The sequence below is a fragment of the Leptonotus elevatus genome, chromosome 19, assembly GCF_054856555.1.
Source record: "Leptonotus elevatus isolate MCC_2025b chromosome 19, RoL_Lele_1.0, whole genome shotgun sequence".
Classification (NCBI taxonomy): domain Eukaryota; kingdom Metazoa; phylum Chordata; class Actinopteri; order Syngnathiformes; family Syngnathidae; genus Leptonotus; species Leptonotus elevatus.
Genome location: NC_141257.1, coordinates 2,579,970 through 2,607,556, shown reverse-complemented (window position 1 = coordinate 2,607,556; position 27,587 = coordinate 2,579,970). Strand labels below are relative to the sequence as shown.

The 27,587-nt window shown below is 46.2% G+C and overlaps 1 protein-coding gene across 7 annotated transcripts in view; it reads left to right on the top strand.

Annotated features, from left to right (window-relative positions):
• macf1a (microtubule actin crosslinking factor 1a) overlaps positions 1 to 27,587 on the top strand; it is a 131,233-nt gene that overhangs the window by 59,071 nt on the left and 44,575 nt on the right. For 6 of the 7 annotated variants that reach the window (XM_086062443.1, XM_086062441.1, XM_086062442.1 and 3 more), the window contains 42 exons: positions 843 to 997; positions 1,226 to 1,352; positions 1,602 to 1,785; positions 1,862 to 2,022; positions 2,999 to 3,177; positions 3,262 to 3,400; positions 3,492 to 3,685; positions 3,803 to 3,962; positions 4,174 to 4,257; positions 4,475 to 4,582; positions 4,660 to 4,758; positions 4,968 to 5,090; positions 5,592 to 5,683; positions 5,764 to 5,899; positions 7,448 to 13,399; positions 13,485 to 13,640; positions 13,815 to 14,030; positions 14,144 to 14,290; positions 14,394 to 14,666; positions 15,339 to 15,494; positions 15,617 to 15,850; positions 16,095 to 16,250; positions 16,436 to 16,609; positions 16,752 to 16,919; positions 17,125 to 17,322; positions 17,983 to 18,156; positions 18,244 to 18,367; positions 18,447 to 18,646; positions 18,903 to 19,220; positions 19,629 to 19,795; positions 20,561 to 20,717; positions 20,798 to 20,909; positions 21,012 to 21,074; positions 21,181 to 21,419; positions 21,741 to 21,870; positions 21,989 to 22,188; positions 23,087 to 23,579; positions 24,449 to 25,047; positions 25,219 to 25,407; positions 25,509 to 25,715; positions 26,367 to 26,684; positions 27,233 to 27,415. In XM_086062443.1, coding sequence (XP_085918569.1) covers positions 843 to 997; positions 1,226 to 1,352; positions 1,602 to 1,785; positions 1,862 to 2,022; positions 2,999 to 3,177; positions 3,262 to 3,400; positions 3,492 to 3,685; positions 3,803 to 3,962; positions 4,174 to 4,257; positions 4,475 to 4,582; positions 4,660 to 4,758; positions 4,968 to 5,090; positions 5,592 to 5,683; positions 5,764 to 5,899; positions 7,448 to 13,399; positions 13,485 to 13,640; positions 13,815 to 14,030; positions 14,144 to 14,290; positions 14,394 to 14,666; positions 15,339 to 15,494; positions 15,617 to 15,850; positions 16,095 to 16,250; positions 16,436 to 16,609; positions 16,752 to 16,919; positions 17,125 to 17,322; positions 17,983 to 18,156; positions 18,244 to 18,367; positions 18,447 to 18,646; positions 18,903 to 19,220; positions 19,629 to 19,795; positions 20,561 to 20,717; positions 20,798 to 20,909; positions 21,012 to 21,074; positions 21,181 to 21,419; positions 21,741 to 21,870; positions 21,989 to 22,188; positions 23,087 to 23,579; positions 24,449 to 25,047; positions 25,219 to 25,407; positions 25,509 to 25,715; positions 26,367 to 26,684; positions 27,233 to 27,415 — 13,644 coding nt within the window. The remainder of the gene's footprint in view (positions 1 to 842; positions 998 to 1,225; positions 1,353 to 1,601; positions 1,786 to 1,861; positions 2,023 to 2,998; positions 3,178 to 3,261; positions 3,401 to 3,491; positions 3,686 to 3,802; positions 3,963 to 4,173; positions 4,258 to 4,474; positions 4,583 to 4,659; positions 4,759 to 4,967; positions 5,091 to 5,591; positions 5,684 to 5,763; positions 5,900 to 7,447; positions 13,400 to 13,484; positions 13,641 to 13,814; positions 14,031 to 14,143; positions 14,291 to 14,393; positions 14,667 to 15,338; positions 15,495 to 15,616; positions 15,851 to 16,094; positions 16,251 to 16,435; positions 16,610 to 16,751; positions 16,920 to 17,124; positions 17,323 to 17,982; positions 18,157 to 18,243; positions 18,368 to 18,446; positions 18,647 to 18,902; positions 19,221 to 19,628; positions 19,796 to 20,560; positions 20,718 to 20,797; positions 20,910 to 21,011; positions 21,075 to 21,180; positions 21,420 to 21,740; positions 21,871 to 21,988; positions 22,189 to 23,086; positions 23,580 to 24,448; positions 25,048 to 25,218; positions 25,408 to 25,508; positions 25,716 to 26,366; positions 26,685 to 27,232; positions 27,416 to 27,587) is intronic. The other variant, XM_086062440.1, reaches the window with a different exon arrangement.

Sequence of the window (27,587 nt, the reverse complement as noted above, 5' to 3'; positions counted from 1 at the left end):
GTGAAAGTACAAGATTTTGAAACTAATAAAGGTACTGATATTATACTGATACTGTTACTAAATACACTCTAAAAACAGTTGGGTCGAAAGTAACCCAATTATGGACAAAAAATGGACCGATCCACTATGGGTCAGTTTGATTCAACTTTCTGGGTTGTTTTATACAAAAAGACCCATTTTTTGTCTCAAAGTTGGGTCAAATTGACCCAAGTAGAGGATCGGTCCATTTATGACCCATATTTGGGTTATTATTGACCCAACTGTTTTTAGAGTGTACACATCAACAAGGTAATCTGGTGGTGTTTGATATTGGAAGATTTGGATTCGATCCTAAAGCAAGCGAGTACGAAGCCAGTATTGCCGATACCAATACTTTTTAAGACTTACAATTGACGAATTACGCAATATGCTCAATTTGAATGGATTTTTATGACTTTCAAGTTTTAAGAAAACACTGATTATTAATCAGTTAAAAATCCAGGACATAAATTGGACAATTTGTTTTAGGTAAATACCAACGTTGGTATCGACTATGTTTGTTTAGATCGGCTCGAGTGTGAAGTTGTGATTGGGCTTGTTTCTTCCTATCATCTCAACATTCAATCATCGTTTGGCTTTGTATTGTCTTGATTTCAATTTTTTTGCATGTCATTTTGTTTGCATCATTGACACATTTGACTGTACTGCTCAATTGTGTTCTTTTCATCATCTGAACATTCAATAATCTTCCATTTTGTTTCCTCCTCTTTCCCGCCTCCATCCTCATTCTCACTCCCGACTAATTTACCCCCCTCATGCTTTCCATCCTGGCCTCCCCCGCGTCCCGCCGCCATCGGTCTCAGATCACCATCAACCGCGGCGAGGAATGCGTGCTGGAGGACAACGGGCAGCGCACCAAGTGGAAGGTGATCAGCCCCACGGGCAACGAGGCCATGGTGCCCTCCGTCTGCTTCACCGTGCCGCCGCCCAACCAGGAGGCCATCGATGCCGCCGGCAGGTGGTTATTTAAAGACGCACTAGCATCACGCTGAATAGTTCAGCCTTTCAATAGTTGCGCAATAATAATGATATTTTGTAAGGCAATAAAACATTGTTTTCCTCTCAATAGTTAGAAAATGATAACTAAATTAAAATGTAACCCACATACATATATTTTTACAAGGCACGGTTTCCCCATTGACCTAATATTAAACGAAGGGTGACGTGTGCTGTGCGGCGCTTGCAGGACGGAGCAGTTGTACCAGCAGGTGATGTCGTTGTGGCACCAGCTGCACATCAACATGAAGAGTGCGGTCTCCTGGCACTACCTGCTTAAAGACCTCCGCGCCGTCTCAGAGTGGAACCTGGACACGGTCAGTCTTCAGCAAAACTGACCAGTTTTTCAAAATAAAAGTACTATTTGCCTTGAATGTTGCTTTTTAGGAATGGCCCGATATTAGATGATGACATTTTAGCATTCTTCTTCTTCTTAGTAAGTCGCAGTGTCCTATCACTGGTGAGCTCTTTTTAGAGACACACCTGTAGGCTACTCCTTGGGGCTAACTAAGACACGTTGGCACCAGCTAAAACCATCAAACCGGCAACATCCCATTTGCACACAGATCCGCAGCCAGTCTCCGTCAGAGCGCCAGCAAGTTCTGGACCACCTGGACTCCCATCTGTCCGACTTCGTGTCAGACAGCAGAGAGAGCTCGCTGTTCACGCCGGCCGAGCGGCGCGAGCTGGAAGCGGATGTCCGGCAAGCCCAGCAGCGCTGCCGGGACCTGCTGCTCAACATGGAGAGCGGTGAGAGAACGTTCCGAGACAAATGGGACCTGCCCAACGAGGCTTGCTGATGCTCACGGCTTTCGTGTGTCCTCAGAGGAGAAAGATGAGTCGGTGTCTCGCTCGTATATGTCGGAGCTGCAGAACGTCACCTTGCGTCTCAGCGAGGCCGAGCAGAGGTTGATTGGCGCCATTCAGACGACCAGTCGGCTTGCGGACGACAGTGCGGACAACGCCGCCAGGATAGCGGAGCAAGAGGTTACTTGGCATTTTTCTGTTTCGTTAAAAATTGACATTAGTTTTCTTCCCCCCAGCAAAAAAATTATAATAATTTTCAATAAATATCGACTTTTTACTGCTATTATATATATATATATAAGTAGCACTTATATATGTTAACTTTTTAACCATAATAAAATATAACTCTTCTACTAAAACATTGACTTAAAAATAGTTGAATGGTACCTTTGCCATCGTCTGAGGGGGTCTGGAGTATTATTATTATAAAGAAGCTGCAAAACAACTGCTAAGTTTTGAGGAGGCAAAAAAAAAAAAGGGAAGCTACCTGGATAAAAACACAGTCAAGGATCAACATTGGCCAGGCTTTCATTCGCTGGCATGAGCTAAAAAAAACAACGCAATGCGCTTGTCCTCATGGGAAATATGGTCTTCCTTCAGGCATAACATTACGTTTTTGTCCATATGGCGCCGCCATTATCAACGTAGACTGAAAGTTCTTTAGTGTTGCTTTAACCTTAATTTCTAATTATGACAGGTTTTTCTTGTCCTTAATCTTATATATCCTTATCCTTATTATAATAATCCTTATTAACTTCCAACTTGTAAATTTTGATTTTATTCTTGAAAATAAAAATCCTCAAAAAAGTATTCTTTAATCTCCTTATATATTGAGTAATTTTTTTCGCATTATATTTGGCTAATGTTTCTTAATATTACATCTTTTTTAAAATATGTTTTGGTCTCTTAAATTTTATTTTTCCTAATTGTTAAAACTGTGAATACTGTTACAGTGGCTTCCATTCATAATATTAAAAGTGCTTTTTAGGACTAGAACTCGTCTAATTTTTTGCAGAACACTTAAGCATACCACTTACTATATTTTTATGCTACTTATTGTAGAGCTAAGTATTATTTAGGTGGGACAAACTAATTAAATAAATGGTTTAAGAATTGCTGCCTTAAAATACTACTACGACAATATAATTATTTCCAGAAACTGGATTCTGACCTGGACGCGCTTCGCTCTGACTTGAGCGCCGTGTCTCGGCGCTGCGTAGCCTTCTTGGAGGAAAAGCCCACGTCTTCAGGCGTCCCCACCCTGCGCTCGGAGCTCAACCACGCTGTGGAGAAGATGGACAAGCTGCGCCACCTTTCGTCTGTCTTCCTGCAAAAGTCAGTGGGCTCAAGTTTAAATGCAGCACGGTGAAGTTCTCGCCGTTAAAAGAGACTCTTTTTTTTTTTCGTGTTCATTCCCAGATTAAAAACGGTGGACGTGCTGATGCGCTGCCTGGAGGAGGCGGAAAGTCAGAACAGGAAGTACGAGAGCAGGTTGAGCGAGGAGGACATCCTTCCTGCGGACACGTCGGCCATCCAAAGCCTGATAGATCAATTGGGGGTAAAGTGTGAAGCGCCTGCACAATGAATTGATCGATGCATGGATCGATATTTAAAATCCGAATCAACAACTTTTTTGAATTTCTTCATAGAAGTGGCAATGTGAGCTTCCTGAGCAAGAGGGCGTCTTCCAGTCCCTTCAGTCGGACGTCCTCCACGCCAAAGAAGCGGCGTCCCGTCTCGCCGTCCTCCACCCGGACCGCAGTCCCGAGCTGGAGCGCTACCAGGAACGAGCCACTCAGGCAACGGAGCGGTGGAGTGGTGTTAAGAAACAAATCGAAACACGGTGAGTGGTGCCGGACGCCTCATGTGGTATCGGTATCCAAAACAAAAAAAAAGGGGATTACTGTACATTTATGTGTCTTTCTTTCTTTCTTTCTTTTTTTTTGTCCCGTGGGCGCAGGCGGGCAGAGCTGGAGGGAATTGGTTCGGTTCTGCAGCGCTACAGAGACGGACACTCGGAGCTGATGACGTGGATCCGAGAGACCACGCAGCGGCAGGAGAACACGCCGGCCGGGACCAGCGACAGCAAGGCGCTCTCGGAGCAGCTGGCACAACAGACGGTCGGTGCCTGCGCTGAGACAGAAACGCCATCTGAATTCATATATACAATGTTTATGTCGTAAAGATGAGCTTTATTTTATGTATTTATTATTATTATTGTTTTGTAATTACATATTTTTTTAGGGTCATACTAATGATGTTTACTTAATATTATGTTTTTTTGTATGTACTAATAATACATATATTAATTCCATTTGAAACTGATTTCAGGCTTTGGTCGTTGAAATTGAAGAGAACCAGACCAAACTAGACGATTGCCAGACTGACTCCAAACAGTACTGCACCTTAGTCAAGGTAAGTGTATATGCTAGTATTTGTAGTTATCACAGTTATTGGATAAGACATAAGACAAGTCATCCTGTTCTTTGCATAATAAAGTTTTTAATGACAAAGGGGCAATCTGTATAATACAATAATTGAACTATGAAAATGCAATGTGATTGGCTCCAGGTGGCTTTTTAATGCCTGAACACTTAAACAATTAAAGTATATATATTTTTTTTTTCTGCAGGACTATGAGCTTCAACTGATGACTTTTAGAGCCTTCGTGGAGTCCACGCACAAGTCACCGGTGAAGAGGAGGAGGATGCATTCTTCCTCTGACGCCATCACTCAGGAGGTACATTCATTCGTTTTTATATATGAAGATGCCTCGTAAATAATTTTTTTTTTTTTTTTTTTTTTTTTGCCGCCCAGTTTATGGATTTGCGCACACGCTACACGGCCTTGGTCACGTTGACAACGCAACACGTCAAATACATCAGTGACGCCCTCAGACGACTCGAAGAAGAGGAGGTGAGATGTGAATGACGAATTTTGTATTTCATAGCAAAAACATTGAACCAAGAAGAATACACGTCCTATTCTAATGAATGTTTAAAAAAAATGTTTTTTTATTAATCTCTTTACTTTGTTATTGTGCCTTAGCTTGTAGTGCTACAATATTTGGTGTCAAGAGCAAGTCTGCTTGGTTGAGGTAATAGCCATTGTTCCCTCGCATGCAGAAAGAGGTGGAGGAGGAGAAGCAGGCCAGGGTGGGTCAAGTGTCGGACCTGCTGGCTTGGATCGGAGGTCTCCAGGGACGGACCGGCGGTCCCAACGCTGAGTCGTCACTCGCTGCACAACAAGTAAACAAACATTAGATTAGATTTAAAACATAATATAGTTGTGTCTAACCCCCCCCCCCCCCTTCCTCAATATTGTGATTTAATATGTGATGTCGATTTGAGGTGTCTTAATTGTTCAGACCTAACATGGGGACCTAATAGATAGGCCACATTTGTTCCACTCCCGTCTCGGATGCTACGTTAGTGTAACCCAGGGGTGCTCAAGTTCGGTCCTCGAGAGCCCCTACCCTAGCCTGTTTTCCATGTTTCCCTCCTGCAGCACAGCTGAATCTAATGATCAGCTAATCAGCAAGCTTTGCAGAAGCCTGATAACGATCCTGATCACGAATCAGGTGTGTGAGTGGAGAGAAACGTGGAAAACAGGCTGGATAGGGGCTCTCGAGGACCGAACTTGAGCACCCCTGGGTTTAACCCAATACCCCACACATCAAAATGACAAACCAAAAAAAAGGTCATATCATACGGTAGACGTTTTTATGCCCTGTTCTTCCTGTCATGCAGGCCATTAACGAGCAACTTGCCACCAAGAAAGACGACGTTGCCGAAGCCATCAGAAGCACGCAGGTCTTCCTTCTCTCCAAACAAGCCGCCAAGTAAGCCGCTTCACACGCTTGCGACGTCCACTCCCACAGCGTCCAGCGTCCAACCCATGTCGTCCCCGCCCGTCCCACAGGCTGTCCCCGGGCGAGCGCGCCGACGTGGAGGCGCAGCTGGACCAGCTGACGTCCGCCTACCGAAACATGTGCGAGGCCTCCACGCAGCAGATGCAGCAGCTGGAGCAGCAACTGGCCAGGGAGGAGGAGAGGAAGGTGGGCGGAAAAGTCACTTTGAGACTCCACATCACTCACAAACCGAGTATGCGTGTGCGTGCATGAGGTGTGCTCACGCTGTCTGTGTGTACAAATGGTCTCATTTATTTCAGATGTGTCATTCATTTCACCCTCAACCTCATTTAATAAATTCATGTTGCTATTTTCATCACATCCAATCACATCTGCCGGGCTGCTGATGTCGTTAATAACACCAGGCCTTCGTTGGTACCAAAAGCATTCAATTTAACCCACAATAGAACAGGAGAGTTCAACTTGCGTACTTAAGTCTTTATTAAATCGTGCAAGGGTACCTAATAAAGTACGCTGTGGATATACAGAAAACTCTGTCACCATAAAAGTCATATATTTCATCACCATAATGAGTACACTGATACAAATGTGTCTGAGTGTGTTGCTTTGCTGTTGTGTGTGTGTGTGTGTGTGTGTGTGTGTGTGTGTGTGTGTGTGTGTGTGTGTGTGTGTGTGTGTGTGTGTGTGTGTGTGTGTGTGTGTGTGTGTGTGTGTGTGTGTGTGTGTGTGTGTGTGTTTATGCGCACCAGAGGCCAGCTATGCAAAAACAAACCTCACCATGAGCATGTTGTGTCCAGATCACGAGTGTTTATGTGTGTATGTCTGATTTTGTCCTGTTTGTTCTAATGCAATTTTCTAACAGTGTGTCACTCTTCAACCAGCATTTTGCTTGACAACAACCACTAACAGCAAGCGGCCACAAAGGAGCGTTGTGGACGTCCCCCGTCAGTTTATCGTTAGGGTTTACTGTATAATTTAAAAAAAAAAAAGTAGTGTTTACGGGTCAGGATGGAGTGTGGCATGCACAACGCTAACATCAGCTTCTCACGCCGCGCTGCGCCGCACTCTGCCCGTTAAGCGTGCGTTTCCACCAGCCGGTAAGTACTGCTCGCTTTGTCTATTATGTTGCCTAAAGATATGCTAGAATAGTTTGCTTATTTCTTTCTTTTGCTTTTTTTTGGGGGGGGGGGGGGTTAATGCCTGCTAAATATTATTTCATGATTTTTTTTATCTATAAGTACAATAAATGTTAAACAAGATTTTATTTAAAGTATTATATGCGTAGTATATATTTTTTTGTGGTAGTAGTGGCTATCGTAGTATTATTTTATTATTATTATTATCATCATCATTATTTCGTTGGTAGAGGTGCAATAAATTAATTATTGTCATTGTTGTATAGCTGGTATTATTATTATTAGTATTTTGTTTTTAATACTAATGGTAGAATAAATCAATTTAAAAGAGATTAAAAATAAAATTGACAAAAATATTTTGTACCATGTTTGGGTTTCATAAAATGCTATTTAAGTCACATTTATTGTGGTGATTATGATGATTATTATTATTGTTACTAATAGTAGTAGAGGTATTGTGTCATTTTGTTACAGAAGTAGTAGAAGTAGCTCTATTTTATAGCATGGTATTCTGTTGGATTCTTTAAGCCTATATAACAACAAAACACATCTCCATATAAAGCAATTAATGATAACACATTTTATTTCATCTTTGTAGACGCCGCCTTGCATCGCCGGCGTGATCGACCTGGGAAGTGTGGAAACTTTCCCGGTGTTCCAAGCTGCCCAGCGGGGTCTGATTGACCAGGACACGGGTCGCATTCTGCTGGAGGCCCAGCTTGTCACCGCGGGGGGGCTCCTCTCTCCCGACGCCCCCCTCGGCCTCTCCCTGGATGAAAGTCTGACTGGAGGTTTGATTGATGCTAACGCCAGGCAGTCCCTCTTGGAACTGGAGAACACTCTGCTTCTGGTGGAATCTGCAACTCGTGACCAACAACTCGATGTAGATACGTTAGCTACAGCTATGGAGTCTGGACTCATTCCAGAGGATGCAGGACTTCGGATTCTCGAACTTCTAATACGAGGAGAAGACTTGAAGCTCCTGTCGTCCAGCAGCATTCAGGCCAAACTTGAATCTCGGCTCCAACGCAGAGAGCTGATTGATCCAAACACGGCTGAGAAAGTAAACCTTACTGAGTTGCTTCGGCGCTGTGTCCTAGACGATGACTCGGGTCTTCTCCTGCTTCCTGTCAAACAGCAGCCCGGTGGAAGCGTCTGCCTCCGCTCTGGCAGAAAAGTTGGCATCTTCCGTGCCATTGAGGAAGGCCTGATTGATCGGCAAGTGGCCAAACGGCTCCTGGAAGCTCAGCTGTTTGCCGGTGGCATCGTGGACCCCAGATCTGGACACCGTCTGACCGTTCATGAGGCGATTCGTCATGGACTCATGGACCAGGACTTGGCTTGCTCCCTGTTTGTGCGACAGCTCAAAAATGGTGGGATTCTCGACCCCGTAACTAGAGAACGTTTGGATTTGGAGAACAGTATCGAACGGGAACTACTCTCCTCTCGTATGGCACTGCTAGTCCTCGAGTCCCTCTGGACGTTTATGGGAATGTTGTGGCCTGAATCTGGTGAAGTCCTGTCCATCGCGGAGGCTCTTCAGCAGGGAGTTATCTCAGGGGAGATGGCGCGAAACATCCTCAGGCAGCGGAATGCTGTTGGAGCGCTGTACAACTCAGAAACTCTCCAGTTGCTGCCCTTTGAGGAGGTCCTGAAGCCCAGTGTCATCCATATTCTCCAAGACATCCATTTGCCAGATGTTCTCCTCAACATGAAGCAGTCAGGCACGCCGTCTTTGAACCGCCTGAGTTGGGGCTCTTCAAGCTCCCCACCTCCTGCCAGCCTTGCGTGGGATGCTGTGGCAGCAGATGGGATGGACGCTGAGCAGCAAGCGGAACACAGGCTGCTCTTTCATCTCATGACTCGCAGCTATGTGGACGCACACACAGGGAAACGCGTGGTGCTTTTCGACCCTGAGTTGCCGGAGTTAGTTAACGCGGTTCAGCCGACGACTGGGGATGAGGCTGGCAGAGACAAAGTTGAGACTTTTGTCAGTTTGGACGCACATAACGATTTGATGGGAAAACAGATTACTGATAGGCAAACTCAGGCAAAAGAGGAAACACCCAATAGAGTCACACAAAACAAAGACCTGGAGTCCTGCAGCACAAACGGACAGCAAGCCAATTATAAAGCTAAACCTGAGTCTTGGGCAACTGCTAAGATGAATTTAGACAGATCATCAGAAACTGTTGAAGGTAAAAGTATAACAGATGGAGAAATGGGGACATCCAGTCTTGAGATTTCAACAGGAAAGCTCAAACATCTTAGAGAGAAATCGAAGGACACAGAAGATGAGGTTCCAGCTGAAGCCAAACTCGTGCAGACAGCACTTGGACCAGAAAATATTTTAAAGCGTTCCGTAAATGACGATTCCGATTCAAAACTTTTGAGGAAACCTGACAGTTGGGTTGAATCCGAGAAGTTCAAAGAGGAAGTGTCAAAGCTGGCCAAACCTGTGGTTCACATTCCTGAATGTGCATCTGGGGAGGAAGATGCTCAATTGTCAAGTTGGGCCTTCGACCTCTCTCAGGGAGGTCTGTTGACGGAAGATGGAGAAAGGTTGCTCCCGGATGAAGCAGTCGCGCAGGGCATCCTTCCCGGTCACACTGCGGTCAAATTAATGGCTCACATAGGATTGTTTGGCGGTTTTCTCGATGCTCGAAGTGGCGAGTCGCTGAGCATAGATGACGTCATGCAGGAAGGTCTACTAGATGAGGATCTGATGTGGAGTGTGCTTAAGTCAGATAAAACACTTTCAGGGATCGTGGATGTGGAGAAAAATCAGATATGTGGCGTGAGGGAGGCAGCTCAGGCTGGTTTGATTGACGGCAACACTGCAACTCGACTGCTTGAAGCCCAGGTGGCGTCTGGAGGTATTTTAGACCTCCACAGGGATAAGAAAGTCTCGGTCACCTTAGCGTCAAACCTTGGTCTGATAGAGGATGATCAGAGAGAAGAACTATTAGCACTTGAGAAGGCCTACAAAGGGAAGGCGAGTGTGTCTGAAGTAGCCCTCACTAAAGTCAGTTTACAGCTACAGATGGAAGGTGTTATTGATCCAGAGACTGAGTGTCCTGTTCCTCTGGACCAAGCCATTGAGAAGCACTTAATAAACCCCAACGATGCATATCAGGCGTTGCTCAGACAAGTGGCCGAGGGGGGTATAATCCATCACGCTTCAGGGCTGAGGCTGTCAGTGTCTGATGCTGTCGACAGAGGTCTCGTGGATCGATCTGTCGCTCGTGGCTTGGAGGAGATCGAGTGGGCTTACCAAGGTAAAGGCGGAGACTCAAGCGTGGAGGCTGCGACTTTACAAGCATCAACTGGAGCCATTTTTGACCCCCAGTCAGGATGTAGAGTCACATTGAGCGAGGCTGTTGCTCGGGGTCTTCTGGACGAGGAGGTTGCAAGTGAAGCTATGGCTTCAAGAACAGCAACACAGGGGGTGCTTGACCCCCAAACGGCTCTGATTGTGCCTTACTCAGACCTTGTAAGAAAGGGTAAGATTGATATTGAGACGGGCAAGCGATTTTTGGAAGTGAAACCATTCAGTGGAATTGAGAACAAGCAAACAAAAAGCTTCATGACTCTTCCTGAAGCTTTATCCGCTAAACAAGTTGACCCAATTCCAGCTCTGAGACTGCTCCAAAGCCAGGCAGACAGTGGTGGCATTGTCGATATCACCACTGGAGAGAGGCTTCCTCTATCTGAAGCATCTAAAAATGATTTAGTCTCAGAGGATATGATTTTAGAAATCGCCTCCAACCAGGTTATGGAAGGTGGTCTCGTTAATCCAACAACTGGTCAGCGAGTGCTGAATCTCAGTGACGCGGTTGCTTTACGGCTGATTTCTGGTGACGCGGCTTCGGAAATCCTGGGAAAATTGACTCCTTTGGAGATTAAAATCAGTAACAATAGTTCACCTACTATCACCTCATCAGAAAGTACACATAGCCCTGTTAGCCCTGAAGTCCCCTCATGGGGTGGTGTTGAACTTTTGACCTCTGCAGAATCAACTGATGTTATAACTGAAGTAGACGAGATGCTGGAACCTGATCGGTCCATCAACCTTTTGAGCAGCTTTGCTTCAAATGTTGAGAAGAGAATCCAGAAAGCCATAGAGGAGGCCGTACCGCTGATCACTACAGCGCAGAAGATTCTCAAACCAAAGACTGTAGATGAATTACAGATAAGTACAGATGAACAAAAAGTATGCATGCCTGAATGTCTGGTTGCAGAATCGATTCAAGCACATGACACAGATTTTGATAAAGGCACGAAGGAAGAAGACAGAGAAAAGTCAGATTGGATACCTGAGAAGTTGCTGTGTAAATCCAGTGAAGAGAAAAGTATGTCAGTCCAAGACTTTGCCGGTCCACTGACTCACTCCAGAATAGCTGACAGAGAAGAAGAATGCACAAAACCAAGTGACGTGGAATGTAAGATGGGGGATGTTGCAGAAAGGAACGATGGAGAAAGAAAGAATATTTTGACCTTTGAAACGAAAACTTTTTCTGCCATGCAGCAGCAAAAACTATTGTTGGAGACGGCCGTATTGCAGCTCGGCAGTTCAAATAAGACTCCTAAACCAACGGCTGCAGACAAACTGCAGAAAAGTCAACAGAGCACAGGTGGACAAAAAGAAAGCATACCTGAAGGTTTCGTTGCAGAGTTGATTCAAGAATGTGACATGGATGTGAATAAAAGTATGATGGAAGAGGACAAAAACGAGTCACACGGCAAACCTGAAAAGCGACATGACATTGACGGTCTACTGACTGACTCTCGAAAGGTGGAGCAGAAGGATGATAAAGATGGAGTACAACCAAGTGACGAGGCCAGTAGGATGCGGCATGTCGCAGGAGTGAGTGATGGTGAAAGAGAGAACATTTGTGTTGAAACTGAGGCTCCTTTTGCCATGGAGCGGCAAGAACCGCTATTGGGGGCGGCGCCACGGAAGGTCGTTCGAGGAGAGGAGATTCCTAAACCAATGGCTGCAGATGCATCTCAAATAAGTCAACAGAACACAGACGGACAAAAAGGTGTCATGCCTGAAAGTTCACTTTTAAAATCAATTCAAGCACATGACGCGGATGTTGACAAATGTTTGAAAGAAAAGGATGCAGAAAAGCGAGATGGGATTCCTGAAAAGTTGCACAGCAGATCCAATGACCAGAGAAGTTCATCAGTCAGCGTCAAAGAGGATCCACCAATTGATTCCAGAAGTAAACACACAGGAGACGAAACAAAAGAACACTTAAAGAAAACGAATAAGGAAAGTAGGATGGGAGGTTGTGTGGAGGGGAACGATGCCGAAAGAGAGAACATTTTGAGCTTCGAAAAAGAGGCCTCTTTTTCCATCGAGAAGCAACAACCTCTGTTGAAAGAGGCTTTGGACAAAGAAAGCAAAACCAAGAAAAAGAAGAGGAGTAAAAAGAAGGCAAAAGTGGCAGAGGAAGAATATAACACGCAGCAATCAGAAATCAAACTCCCACCTGAAATGTATCAGCTCGAGGAAGCACCGAGTCATGCCAGGGCAATTAGAACTCTTCAAGACGACAATTCGCAGACAAAAGCAGAGGCTGAACCTTGTGTGGTAAAACAACCCCAAAATGAAGGAAACGGGCATGTGGAAGGTGCAGCCCCCTCACGAGAGGCCACTGACAAGAGGGTGCAACAGAGACTCAAACCTGAAGCCCCACAGTCGCCGATGAACCATCGAGAACAATCGATTAGCATTCAGGAGGTGATTGGAAAGAGCAAACAGGAGGTGCCTCCGAAAGCGGATCTGCCAGACGAGCAGAAGGCCACCATGAAGATGAGAGCGAGAGACCTCAAGGAGGTGTTCGAGGCAGGAGTTACTGACAAGAAGGCTTCTGAAGAGGTCAGGAGGGGAGAGACCCCAGACGTAGAAAAAACTCTGAAGAGTGGTGACGCCATGTCACTAAAGAATGAAGCGGTCAAGCCTGCAGATAGTAAACAAAGTAAGTCCAAGAACTTGAAAGCTGAGCATGCCACTTTACCAACAGACCAGAAGGAAGATTCTCAGTCCACAAAAGAAATAAGCAAAACGACGACAGGAATCGATCGTAATAGCGCTACGCAGAGTCCATTAACCGGTGGAAGCACTGCGCTAACGCAAACTTCTAGAATAAGTTCAACACCGCTAGCGGAACCGAATTTTCACCCCAAGGATCCCAAACGTGACGCTCTTGAAAAAAAGCTTTCAGAGAAGACGAAAGTTGGTGATTTTCACGAGGAACACGCATGCCAACCGCATGATCCACCTCAGGCCCAGTCTGAGGCTTCGGCCACACGAGCAGAACAAAAGAAAAAGGAGCGGCGATCACCTGAAGCTGCAACTAGCAAAGGTCTTGACGTTAAGTCTCCAGACACTGCACCCGTCCTCTCACAAGAGGGGGCTTTTGCTGACTCCGGATCAGCAGGACTTCTCAAGTCGGTTCCAGCTTTTGCTATTCGAGAAGCGGAAGATGACAAAGTGGACGTGACGTCAAGCGAAGATGAAATGACATCCACGTCTGGCAAGGTATATAACAGCAAACCATAACAGCTCATGAATTATTCTAAATGTGTAACGGATGTATTATTTTTTTTTTGTTCTATTCCCGAAGTCGTCGCTCGTGCGTCAGGAGTGCTTGGAGCGTGACCAGAGGATCATAGCATTGGTCTCCATGGTCAGACACACGGAGGTCAGACTCAAGCAGCAGCAGCAGCAGTCGGTCGGACGCAGCCTGATCGTCTTGGATGATAACATCGGGCAGACGCAGGTGACGAAAAGACTGGCATGAATGATGAGGGTTTTAACAGTACACTCCAGCATCGGTAGTATTATAGAATTTGTAGTATGACGTTGCGTTATCCAGCATTAGAGTTTAGCCTCGCATTCAGAAGATCGTGAGTTGACTTGCATCTGACTGGCATTTGACTCGAATTGCGGCCAGGATCTGGATGTGGAGCTGCGGGACCTGGAACCCGAGGTCACCACAGAAGTGAAAGCTGCTCAGAAGCTCTTGTCGCGCCACCCCAGAGATCTTCCTCCGCAGCTCCTGATGGCTCTGGACAAGGACCGGCAGAGTTTGGCGCGAGCGTACCAGGCGGCCAGAGCACTTTCTGAGGACGTCCTGCAAAACCTGCGACTTCACAGAGACTCATACAAGGTAAAAAAAAAAAAAAGAAGAAGAAGAAAAGTGTATATAAATGTTCAGTTAAAAAATAAAACTGGTCTCATGGGATCAAACTGTGAACTGATGGAGTTATCGTTATCCCTCAGGAGGCCGTAGAAGCCGAGCTGAAGTCACTCGGAGGACGCGTGGAGGCTCTGCTGTCCTGGTTGAGGGAGACGGAGGCACTTGTAAAAGAAGAAAGTGAAAATACGGATGGAGATGGTCAACTATTGCATCACTTGCAACTTCCCGAGGCACGTTTTAATAATCGCAGTACTGCGGTCTTACCCACGGAGTAAGCATGTTTTTTTTGGGACACCGGTTATAAAACGTCTGTGTGGCATCTCCCTCTCTAAGGAGCTTCAGTCCAGCCTGACGTCTCGCTCCGCCGACGTAGCCGAAGTGGCTTCGGACGTCCAAGTTTTCGTCTCGGAGCGGGCGCAGGACCTGGCGCCCCGGCAGAGCAGGCGACTTTTGGGGCAGCTGCAGCAGCTGCAGCGGGCCTTCCATAGCGCGACAGGGCAGGCTCGGGCCCGGGCCGCCGCTCAGCGGGAGCTTGAGGAGGAAAGGCGGCGCCAGCACGAACGGAGAGCTGACGTCGAGGAGAAGCTGAATGAGAGAGAGAGAGAGGTTTGGGAAATCGTCAAATGAGTTGCTTTGGTTTGGTGGCTTTTTCTTACTAACTTCAAAAACTACTGCTCGTAAAACATTCATAAGCATTCACCCATTCATTTTCTATAGACCTCGTCATCATAGGGTTACCTATGACCTATGACCTATGACCTAAGTCCATCTCAGCTGAGTAATTGTAATAATGCTTGTTGATGACGCAACACGTGCCCAAAAGTGACAAAATGCAAAAGTGAAGTTTCTTTTTTTTTGGTACTCAAATTCAAATAAATTCAACAATTTCCAGATATCCCCTCATATCGCACACTCAACTGCTAACACAGTGTGTCATACTTTAAACTTGCACTGCTTAACTTTCACATCACGAGTGTTCCTCCCCCCGGGCATGTCGTGCTACACGCGTGTTATTAACATGTTTGCCTTGCTCTTGCAGATGGCCGCCGACAGGAGCCGCTTGCGTTGCGTGGTAACGGCTTATTTATGTGCAATGCGGGCAAACTTCCAATAATAAAGATATTTTTTCCATTTGTGTGATTTTTGTGTCATTGTGAATGTGTATCTGGACACAATATGCTCATAATTTGGCACAACACCGTTTTTTTTTTATAAATTTACAGCAAAAATGTGCTGACATGTTATTTGCCTTTGTGTGGTGGTCCTCCATCTCCCCAGGTGGTCCAGCAACAGAAAGCAGAATGTTCTCACAAACTAGAAGGTCTCAATGCCTGGTTGGCAGGAGCTGCCGCCGTTCTGGCCAATCAGCAATCGGAGTCGACAGCGGACTCGGACGATATGAGCATCTTGCAGGACAAGCAGAAGAACTTAAAGGTGGGAAATTTTCAAGTAAACCTTCTTGCATTTGTATACTGCAAAAATTTGTTTTTGTTGTTGTTATTTTTTTACCATAGAGTGTAGCTAAGGTCTTAGCGCGTGTCTCTCTCACTTTCCAGGAAGTACAGAAGGACCTCCAGACCAGAGCGAAAGACGTGGCCGAGGCCATCCGCTCGGCGGAGGAATTGTTGGCCGAGCGAGGGGAAAGCTTGAGTGCGGAAGAGCGAGAGGGCCTACAGGTGGCGCTAGCGCGGATGAAAGAGCAATACGCCGCCCTGACGGAGGCAGCCAACGCGTCCGTGTCGGAAGTGGACACTACCATCAACGCCACGCTGCAGCACAATTCACAGAGGGTGAGATGACATATGACATATTTTATATTTGATTGCACACTCAAATGTGTTACAATATATATAATAGTACACACACACAAAAAAATTATTTAATTAATTTATGCTCCGAATTTTTTTTGTCAATGGTTTTCTAGCTAGCTTTGCCATTTTAGGCTAATTAAAGGAACACAGATGACAAGTCAAAAATGTTTTTGATAAATATATTGTCAAGTTGCATCTATATTCATTCTGATTGTCTTTTTAGGCTAAAGCCTTCAAGGAGCTGCAGCAGACCCAGGATCAGATGGACTCCCTGCTGAAGGACTTGTCCGCCACTCACCAATCAGCAGCTCAAGACGTCACCGACCTGTCGTCCTCGCAGCCGGACGCCGCCATCATGTCCCACAAGGGGGCGCTGCAGGTCCTAAAATTCTCCATTGCAGCATCTGTCATTATAGTCTACTCGCAAATATTTTAGGATATTGGATTTTTGGGTGAATTTTCTCTTCCATTCTCAGTTTTGTAATTTCACCTCACAAGTACAATAACGCTAACATTCTGTGAGTGGCATATCGCTCCATCTTGAGGATTTTTTCTGTGACTCAGGCCGAGCTTCAGAGACTGCAGGCTCAGCAGGCCCAACTTCTCCAAATCAGCCAGTCAGCTCGCACGCTGCTGGACCAGCCCGACTCCACGGTTCCTCCTGAGGAGAAACGACGTCTGCGGGCCGCGCTGGACCAGCTGCAGGCTGAGCACCAGCAGAAGCTACACAGCTGCCAGGTAGACTTAGAAAATAGCCACAATAGTTGTTTCTATAAGCAATATGATTTCAAACCTAAATCGATTAGCAAAGGTGTGAAAAAAAAATCTCAAATCATCCAGCCCTATGATGGGGAATGATGTCATGTCTCATCGCTTCTAGGAGCGACTGAGGAAGTCTGAGGCACTGAAGGACGAGCTGGCGAAGTTTCTCCAGGAGCACGGCGATCTGGGCGCCTGGCTCGAGCAGAGTGAGCAGGAGCTGAGATGCTTGGGGGAAGGCGAAACGGACGCTCAGGGATTGAAAAACCGGCTGGAGGAGCACAGAAAGGTGCAGTGAACCCTCATCCGTTTCTTGCGTTGTCTCGCTTGGACCCTCGACCCCGTAAACACAATAGAAGGCGGTTGCTGTAGAATGCATCTTCTCTAGTGCAACTTTTTCTACTTGCCAGTAGGAGGTGCTGTTAGCTCAGTAGTTGTAGCAGAGGCGGGGGGCCCAAATAGATAATTTTTTACAATCATGAATATGTCCACAGCTGGCCGAGGACGTCATCTGCCACAAGGCCGACCTGCGCTTCGTCTCCATCTCGGGCCAGAAGGTTCTGGACTCGTGTCAAGGCGCGATGGAACAGCAAGAGGGCGCCAGCGATGCTGCTGCCCTGGAGGCCACCAAGCAGCTGGTGACTGACAATCTGCAAGACTCGAACCACAGATATACCTCACTCCATGCCAAGGTGAGCACTTAAAAAAAAAAATAATAATAATAATAAATAAAATAAAAGGGATGTGCACAACACCTTCATTGCAGTCAGTCAGTTGCGTTTTTTTTTTTTTTTTTTACTGAACACGTATATTTTAATTTGGACAAATAATTTCACCAAATTCTACCCTTGCCAATAGAAAAGGGGAAATAAATAAAAATAATAATGGGGGGAAAAATTTAACTCTGCTGATGGCCTTTTTGTGTGTCTTTTTTAAGAAATAATAAATAAATAAAATAATGTTAAAAATAGGATGACACTTCTACAGTTTATTTTATTTCTTCCTTTTTTCTTTTTTCTTTTTTAAATGATGATTTTCTTTAATCCACTGCCTTAATTTCCATTCCATATAAAATTATATATAAATGTAAATTGAACTTCAAATTGACAATTTATTTTTTGTATTTATAATCTTGATTAAACAAAAACAAAAAAAAATGGCGGGAGGCTTTGTTCTTGGGGATTTTGGTTTATTTATTTATATGTATCCTGGGTAAACATGCATAAGGTTGCAAGTCAAATGAACGCATTGTCAGGACAAAGACTGAAAGACTAAAAAAAAAAAAAGAGAGAGAGAGAATTCAGGATAAAACTTACTCATGTGCGACAACTGCACTGTGTGTTTGTGTGCAGTCGTCAGAGTTGGGTGGCCGCCTGTCAGGCCTGCTGGAGCGCTACCAGCAGTACCAGGATGAGGTGGTTTCGCTCCACTCGTGGCTCAGCGCCCAGGAACAGAACCAAAGCATCACCAAGCCCAGCGGAGACACCGACCCCCATGACCTGCAGAACACCTTGCGGCAAGTTCAGGTAACGCATTCTTGGCGGTTCCGCACCAAGCTCGTCTCTTGCCAAATGAGATACTTGAGCTCTTTTTTTTTTTCGGCGTGCATTCAGCTGCTACAGGACGAGCTGGCTGAGCGTTCGGTCCAGTTGGAGAAGGTGAAGCGAGCTGGAAAAGTTCTGGTCAGCGCGGACGAGTCCCCCTCCCTGAAGGCCGTGGACATCCTGTGCGCTGCAGGTCCAAACCAACATCACGTCATCACATTCCCAGCAGAACCTCTGCTTCCATTAAATGTTCTATCATTATTTTTTTTCAGATGGTTTTGAGAAGAGGTTCTCGTCTCTGTCGGCGTCCGTATCGGAGCGGGCCGAGCAGCTCCAGACGGCCCTGGCCCAGTCGGTGAGCGTGCAAGAGGGCTTGAAGGCTCTTCTGGCCTGGCTCGACACACTGGATCTGGACCCTGCACCCGTGGAGCCCACGGCGCAGGCGCTCCAGGACGCCCTCACTCAGAACCAGGTAGCAACTCCTTTAAAGTGCTAGGAAGCAAAACAAATGGCAGGAAAGGCCTCCTAGAACATCTGAACTTTATTTGGGGTTAATCCAAGGCACTTAAAATGATGGCAGGTGTATGTTAATTTCTGTTTAACATGAATTGGGATTGGGTTTGCATTTTGGAATTTTAATAGAAAATGATTAGAAGTGTACCCTACCAATGTTGAAGTCTTGGTCCATGTTCTCCATTTTGACCATTTGAAATATATTCCTGCCCCAGAAACTTCGTCAGGAGCTCCTCTCCCGGCAGGGCAGCGTGGATGCCACGCGGGACTCCGTCTCCAAGCTGCTCCAGAGCCCCGACGCTTCCACGGCATCGGGCCTGCAGGGGGCGCTGGACGAGCTGACAAGGCGATTCGCCGCCGCCCAGGTCAGCCAAGCCGAGCGGGAGGCGGAGCTTAAAAGGTTGCTACCCAGGCTGGAAAGCTACGAGCGACTGGCGGCCGACCTGCGCGTCTTCATCCAGAGTCGTGCCAATGCTCTGAGCCCGGCGGGGCAGCCAGATCGCAGCGTGGATGATTACAGGCAGACTGTGGAGGTCAGCATTCCTGAGCAGTTTACGGACGGTTGAAAATTTGCGCTTCAAACACATTAAACCGTTTTTAAAGTCTTCGCTCTTTTTTTAATTTAAGTTCAAATGTTCAACCAAACCAAGAGTTGTGCTATGCATGAGGCAAAGACACTTGCAAAAATGTCAGAATTATTCAATAATAAGAAAATTATTTTGTGAACTTTGTCTTGTTTTTTTGTTGTTGTGGGAATAAAATTCCGTAGTCGCTAGAGGGGTCGGAGAAGTCACTAATTTATCAACTATACCCCTGTGGTTTCGCAAACTAGCCCATCTCGAGTCGCAGACATGTTAGTGTAAATGGTGCAGAAAAATTGACAAAATCATCTTGAAAATCCATTCTCTACTTCCAACATGCATTGGTTGTCTTTTTGACAGGAAGTGAAGTCAGAGCTGCAACAGGAAGCTCCTCAGCTGAAATCTTTCTGCGACCTGGCGGAAGAAGTCAGCACGTTAAAAGTTTTTGGTCACACGCAAAACCTCTTGGAACATGTTAAAGGCGTGTCAGATGACTTCAAGCAACTGGAGGACGACGTCAACCAAAGGTATGAAAAGACAATAAAGGAGCCATTTTTATTGAATTTTTTGTTTAACATGTCTGTAACATCAAAAGTCCATTTTGAGAGGTCGGCCACTGCTCACACGGGCCAAAGACAAGCACAGATTTTTGATATCATGACAATTGAGGACACGCATTGACAGTCTAACATGATAGTGTTTCACACACAGTAGCTTGAAAGTGGCAGAGGCTCTTCAGCCAGCCTGGCCAAAATTGTGACATCACAACGGGTCCAAATTGAGAAAAGAATCGCAATAATAAACAAAATTCACTTTCTCATAATACGTCGCCTTCAAAGATGACTTTTAAAAGCAACTTCTATTTTTATACATGTTTCTTTTAACCAATACTGAAATCTGGCTCAGTTCATCAATGCAGTGATAGAGATTAGATTAGATTTGGCATTTGCCCAAAAAGGCCTTTTCCCCAAATCGGCAATTAACCCGGAGCACTGGTTACTATGGCAACCGAGCTTGACAGCTCATCAGCGACACAGTCATGTGAGTTTAAAAAGCATTAATCCTTCTTACAGTACAATGAGCCTTGAAAACAAGCAGACATCATCACATGAGTTTAATCATTATACAGATTATTATTATTATTTTTTTTTTACTGCAGTATGAATTCTGTAAAACCCTATTGTGTGTCCTCCCAACATCTAGAGCTAAAGCTAAAAAGAAAAAAACTAAAATGGTGAGAAGCCATAACGTCTTAACAGTGTCCTCCTTCCAATTTTACCCCCTTGGCGCAGACTGGCGGCCATTTTGTCATGCGAGCAGCAGCTGCTCCACTTCCGCGGCCTCTCCAGCTCCCTCCTCAGGTGGCTCCAGGCGGCGCAGGAGCAGCTGCCCGCCAAGGAGGTCGCCCTGGACACGGAAGCCCTGCAGAGGCGAGTGCAGCAGCTGCAGGTGGGTTCCGCCAACTCGCCACCCGGTCACGTGGGCTGCCTTCCTCTTTAATTCGATGATGATGATGATGATGCCTTCAGGAGCTGTTGAAGGAGTGGGAGTCGCAGGCGTCCAGGGTGCAGGAGTTAAACAAGAGCGGCTCCGAGCTGGAGGCGCAAGTCATCGACATCACGGCCCCTCAGAGAAAATCTGGTAAGGAAACTGTTTTTACAAACAAAATATTAGCTCAGGGCTTTTAATGCCATCGAGTCAAGAGTAATAGTAACATATTTTTTTCCCCTTTGTGTTTCACAGGCCCTCTCCAAATCAACGGCTCTGCAGGTCCCGGAAGCGTCAACGGCATTCATACTTGCAAAGGTTCAAATGACCAATTGCAACTGCTTGCATGTTTCATCATCTACACTATTAAGCGCAATGTTTCGTCCTCAAACGCATCCTGTGTTTCCTGTTTTGTGTATATCAGACCTGACTGAGATCCAAGTGGCCGTGGCCGACGTCAACGGCCGACACGAGGCTCTGGGCGTGGACCTGACGGAACGCCTGGGCCGCCAGCGGGCCTCGTTGGAGCAGAGGCAGCAGGCCAGGCGCGGCGCCGAGGAGCTGCAGAACTGGCTGAAGGACAAAGAGGAGAACCTCGCGCAGGGACACGCCGCCTCGCCGTCCAAGCCGGAAGTGGTGCGCGCCCAGGCCCAAGAGAATAAGGTCGTTCATGATTTTTATTTATATTTATATTCTAACGTATCGTTTGAAGTGTTCAGTGAACCTCGGTTTATTGCAGATGTGCAAGATACGCAATATAGAGACACTATGTACATCAATATTTATTGGTAGACTAAAGTCAAACCATACAATTTCATCTAGCAATAGTCCCCTAGCTTAATGCTAACATGTAATAGGAAATACAATCGACAGGCTAACAGGAATTAGCATAGACGTTGGTTGCGGTAATATGGCCGAGAAACAAGACCTCCTAAAACGGCATCGGATTTGCCTAATAATGATGCAAAATCTAATGACGACCAGGCGCTGCTGTCGGAGTTGGCCGAGCACTCCGCCCGAGTGGAGGCGCTGAAGGGAACCTTGAGGAAGCTCATCACTGACAACCCCGACTCCCCCGAGGCCGACGCTTGGAAGCAACAGCTGCAGGATATCGGTACGTGCGACCGCATCACAAATGACTTTTCAAGTTGTCATCGTCAGTGTTCAAGTAGAGCAAGACACCATTTTGGACACTCTTCAACTCATCTCTCCCATTGGCCGCCTCACCTCAGACTCCCGTTGGCTCTTGGCCAATCAGACGGCATCGCGGCGCCAGGCGGAGCTGGAGGCGTGCGCCGACCGCCTGGGCAGCTTCACGGCCGCGGCGTCGCAGCTCGGCCCGTGGCTGCGCGAGAAGGAGCTGATGATGAGCGTGCTGGGACCGCTCAGCATCGACCCAAACATGCTCAACACGCAGAAGCAACAAGTGCAGGTTGGTGTTGGGACACAACACACACAGGTGCAGCTGAACAATCTAAAAATTCCAAGATTTGCCCCTAAAAGGCTCAATTCCTCAATTGGTCAAAATATTAGGAACGGCTCCCAATGTGACGCAGTGTTCTTTTAATACTACAAGATAATAAACATGTTGTTCAATGATTATCTCCTTGATAGTGGTTATCAAAGCGAACCTTATAAAAACAGAATTCTTGTATTGCATCTCATTTTCACTGAAGCAACCCCCTTCGCTTTTGGCTGTTTTACTGGATTTTGACTGATTTTGCAAGGCCCATGGAATATTGTGTTCTATTAATATAAAAACATGGAACCTGCCAAAAGAAAGATTAGAGTCTCTTCTTTCATCAGGAAAAAAAGAAAATTTCTATCTGTTTCCATTTTTCCGCAATTAGCATTAGAATATAGCTAAGTTTCATCATTATTCACATTCCTGTTGAAAACACTGGGGAAAAGAGCTTGCAACATAGCCCTGGCTGATCTCTTATACTCTGCTGCCACCCGCTGGCCATTTTTTTGTAATAACTACCATTGCTTTAGGCAACCTCTTCAGGTCGGAGGCTGCATCAAAGCCTTCTGTATGCTTTAGCATAAAAAAAAAACATAAAACACGTATTTGATGAACTATTGTGGTTTTTTTTGGGTGTTTTTTCTGAAACACTGTAACATGCCACTAGATGGCACCAAATCCCTGTCTAAATAGGATTTGGTGTCAAAGAAGTATGTTGAAATATAATGCATCTCAAAGCAGAGACGAGCTTAGTATGATGCATAGGATAGAATTGTACTGAACAGAAAAGTTAAATACAACTGAACTGTGCTGTACTAGCCCCACACTTTGAGAATCACTGACGTCCAACATCAACTTGTTCTAGTTCATGCTGCGGGAGTTTGAGACCCGTCGCCCGCAGTTCGAGCAGTTCACCGAGTCAGCCGAGGGCATCCTCTCACAGACTCAGGACCCCACGGAGCTGGAGGAAGTTCGGGCCGAACTGGACTCTGTCTCCAAACAGTGGCACGACCTGACGGGCAAGCTGGCCCAGCGCTCGGAGCATATCGAGCAAGCGCAGGGCACCAGCGAGCGCTACCAGGCGCTGTTGCGCGAGCTGTCGGCCAGCGCGGCGGCACTCGCCGAGCGTTTGGACGGCCAGGCGGAGTTGAGCGCCCGCCCCGAGGCGCTCAGGCAGCGTCTTCAGGAGACGGGCGAGATCCGTGCCGAGTTGGAGAGGCGGCGCGGCCAGCTGGCAGAGGCCGAGCGGCTGTGCGAGGACCTGAGCGCCATCGTGGCTGAGCCTTACCTGAAGGACGAGTTGAAAAAGAGGCTGGAGGGTGTCAGCGCGCCGCTCAAGAGCTTGGAGGAACGCGCAGGTGACGATTTTTTTACGAGGACTCTGAATGCGAAAATATTTGATAGCTGCAGCCCTATTTTATGCCAAAACTGCCAAAATAAAAAAAAATTACTCAATAAAAGAAAAAGTAATACATATATAAATAAATAAAAACTGATATGAAAAATATAATTCAAAAATAAAAGAATTAAAAATATGAATTAAAAATAAATATAAATGGAAATAAAAACAACAAACTATATACATCCCCCCCAAAAAAAAACAAGATTCAAAAAATAAAAATAAATAAATGTGGAGATAAATACCAAAATAAATATATAAATATAATTAAATATCAATCAATAAATAAAAAACGCTCTGCTCTCACGTTTATTTATTTCATGTTGCAGACCCTCTGTCAGGTCAAAATGTTATTCAAATGAGGGGGGCAGTCCTAAGCTTGTCTTGAGTTGGACTCCGCTGTTGCAAACTGCCTGGAGTGAGCGGGTCGGCGAACACGGAAGTTTGCATTTTGAAATATGGAACATGGAATAAATAAAAGTGAGAGCGGAGCGTTTTTATTTATTTATTGATTGATATTTAATTCTAATTATCTATTTATTTTTGTATTTATTTTTACTTTTTGAATCTTTTTTTTTTTTTTTTTTTTTTTACTTTTATGTATTTCGATATATATATATATATATATATATATATATTGTTTTTATTTCCATTTATATATTTTTTGTATTACATTTTTGAGTTACATTTCTTATTTTGACTTTTATTCATTTATTTATTTAAGTCAATTATTTATTTTTTATTTTGGCAGTTTTGGTCCTCCATACTATTTAGCCTCCTGGTTGACCAACAAAAGCCTTTGAAAATGTGTTTTTGTCCTGTCCCCAGCCGACGGTCTGTCTCAGCTGCAGGCCGCGCTGTCCTCCACACAGCAGTTCCAGCAGATGTTCGAGGACGTGCGCTCGTGGCTGGACCAGCAGGCGGAGCTCCGGGACTCGTCTTTGGATGCGCTGCCCTGCCGACCCGAAGCGGTCCGTTCACTGCTGTCCTCCGCCGCCGACCTCCAGCGCGCCGTCGCCGCCCAACGAGGATCTTACGAGCTGATCCAGGCTGAGGGCGCGTCGCTGTTGGCCGCCCTGCCCGTCGGCGGGGACGAGCGCGCCGCGCTGCAGTCCCGCCTGACCCGCTTGCGGCAGGACTGGGAAGACGTCAACGGGAGGCTCTCGGAGCGGGAAAGCCGACTGAAAAGCACCCTGAGCAAAGCGGAAAGCTACCAGCGGCACAAGGCGGACTTTGCACCCTGGCTGGATGAATGTGAGGAAAAAGACGCAGAGATCCAGCCGTCACTCGACCCGGCGGGTCTGGATGAGGCCCTGCAGAAAGCCCGGGGGCTCGCCCTGGACCTGGAGAGACGACAACCCCTTTTGGAGGCCTTTAATATGGCCGCCGATCTGCTGCTGGAGCAGTGCTGCGTCGGAGAGGACGAGGTACTTCCTGTCCCTGACTTAATAAAGGGACATCCAAAACTTTTCCAATGAGACACTTCAAAAAATTTTTTTGTAGTTCAAGGCACTGTACAAATTCAAAACAATGGGCACAACAGTAAAGTGGAAGAAAGCGGGGGGGATATGCTAACCGTGAACCGACGTTCTCTTTAGGTCCGAGACGAGAAGGCGCAGCTGAACCGACGCCTGGACGTCCTTAGCGAACGTCTCCTCGGTCGCACGTCACAGCTGGAAGAGCTCTCGGGCCGCCTTAAGGAGTTCGAGGAAGGTCAGCAGGCGGTGGAGAGACGCCTGGAGGCTGCCAAGCACCAGATCGAAGTCCAGGAGGCGCTTGGGCCTCAGGTGGGTGAAGACGCTGATTTACAACTATCTATGCCAGTGACCTATAATGGCGGACGCGACAATAAAAAGCTCAATTCAACTTTTTAATCTCTTCATTTCAGGCATGTAGCGCGAAGAGCCTGGAGAGGTTGAGGAGCCAGCAGGAGAACCTAGCATGCCTGCAGCCTCAGGTGGTCTACCTGCGGGATCTGGCTCAGGGGCTGGTGCAGGACGCCCCCCAGAGACCGGAGGGCAGCGCCGAGGGCGCGCAGAGGCTGCAGGAGCAGGCCAAACACACCCAGAGCGAGTTTGACGACGTCAGCAACAAGGTACGAATACGTTTATAGCGCACCGCCATTTGTTAGGGTCACATTGAAGACAGCACAATGTTCATGTATAGTCTCGCTGTCTGTGTGAACGACAAATATAAAAACGGCAAAATGATGGCGTGAAAATTCTAAATTTAGAATTGCTTAAAAAAAATCTGCAGTATAGCGTTGCCGTGAATGATAAACCGCAATTGAGCAAGAATTCACTCAAAAGTGCATATTTAAAGATTACAGTAGTGTAAATATTAGCATAGCATGCTAGTTGAATGAGTGAACAGCTGACACAGCTGAGCGAAACAGTTTACAACAAATGTGCGCCCATTAATCACACTGAAAGAAAACAGAGCTACTGAAACAGTTTAGCTTTTTAACTTCCTGCGCCCGTATATGGTCACTGTGGACTTTGGAGCGCTTGAAATGCAAACCAGTGGTTGGCAGCAACTGGCCTGCTGTATTTACATCTCAACGGCCGCTTCATTAGGCACACCTGTACACGCTCAGATTTGATGCAAATACAGTATGTAATGTTTTAACCAGTGAGTACAAACACATGTGTATCTACGCACTATGTACTGTATATGTGTAGGAAGCCCCCCCCCCCAAAAAAAAATTTTTTTTTTTGATTTTGAGTTGAGTTGATTTTCTTCTCAGCTGGAGCAGTGTTGCTCCACGCTGGAATCGCGTCTGCACGGCGTTGGCGAGGTCCAGTCGCACGTGCGCGACGTCTTCTTGCGCCTGGCCGACCTGGACGACGAGCTGGACTCGTTGGGCCCCGTCGGACGCGACGCCGACTCGCTGGCCTCGCAGGCGGACACGCTGGGGGGCTTCCTGTCCCGCCTGGCCGCCCTCCGCACCGAACTGGAGACGCACGCCGCCGAGTGCACGGCCATGCTGCGCCGGGAAGGCTCATCGCCCGACCTGCTGGCTCTCAGGCGCGAGACGGAGGCGCTCAGTCGGCAGGCTGGAAAGGTGAGGATGAAGGGGATCGGATTTTTATGAGGTCAATGTAATGGAACGCCGATTACGTAGGCTGCATACAAAGGAATCTACAATACATCCTCTTGCAGCCTCATACTATAAATGCAATGAATAAAAAGTAAAAAAAAAAATGGTAAAAATAATTGACAAAATGTGAAGCAAATGTAAAAATGTGTTAACAAGACTGAGGAATTTAAAAATATATACTTACAAAATATAAAATATTTTATATAAATATAAAACGAAATTGTAATAAATTAAATATTGTGAAAGAAAATTATTCATTTTTTTTTTTCAAAATTGGAAAGAAATGGCAACCGGTGAAATAAAAATACATTGGAAAATACAAATGTACAAAACTTAAATAAAATACAAAAGTATAAATAAAAAGTGTAAAAAAAATTTTTTACAAGTTAATAACACATGTACAAAATGTGAAAGATAAAATGTCAAATGAATATTTTCAAAATTAAACAGATAATTTTTTTTACAAAATCAAAACTCAACTCTCAAACCAACATGACGTGCATGTGTTTCAGCTGAACGAGCGCGGCCAGGCACGTCTTGTCCAGATCCAGGACGCCTCCGAGCGGGTGGGCCACTTCTATCGTTTGGTGGGCGAGCTGCAAGGCCTGCTGGGAGCCGCCGAGGAGGGTCTGAACGCGCAGGCCGCGGTGGGCTCCGAGGTGGACGTCATCAAGCAGCAGCTCGACGACTTCAAGGTTGGACTTTCTTCACTTCTCTTTGCTGCTGCTGTTGCTGTTTTTGCACCTGTGACCTCCCACACAGACCCACACCCCTTTCTCCTACCCGCCTAATAATACGAGCTCCTTTCGAAAATTGCCACTTGTGCTTATGAATTCGCCTTCCACTGCATTGTCGCTGTATAACTTT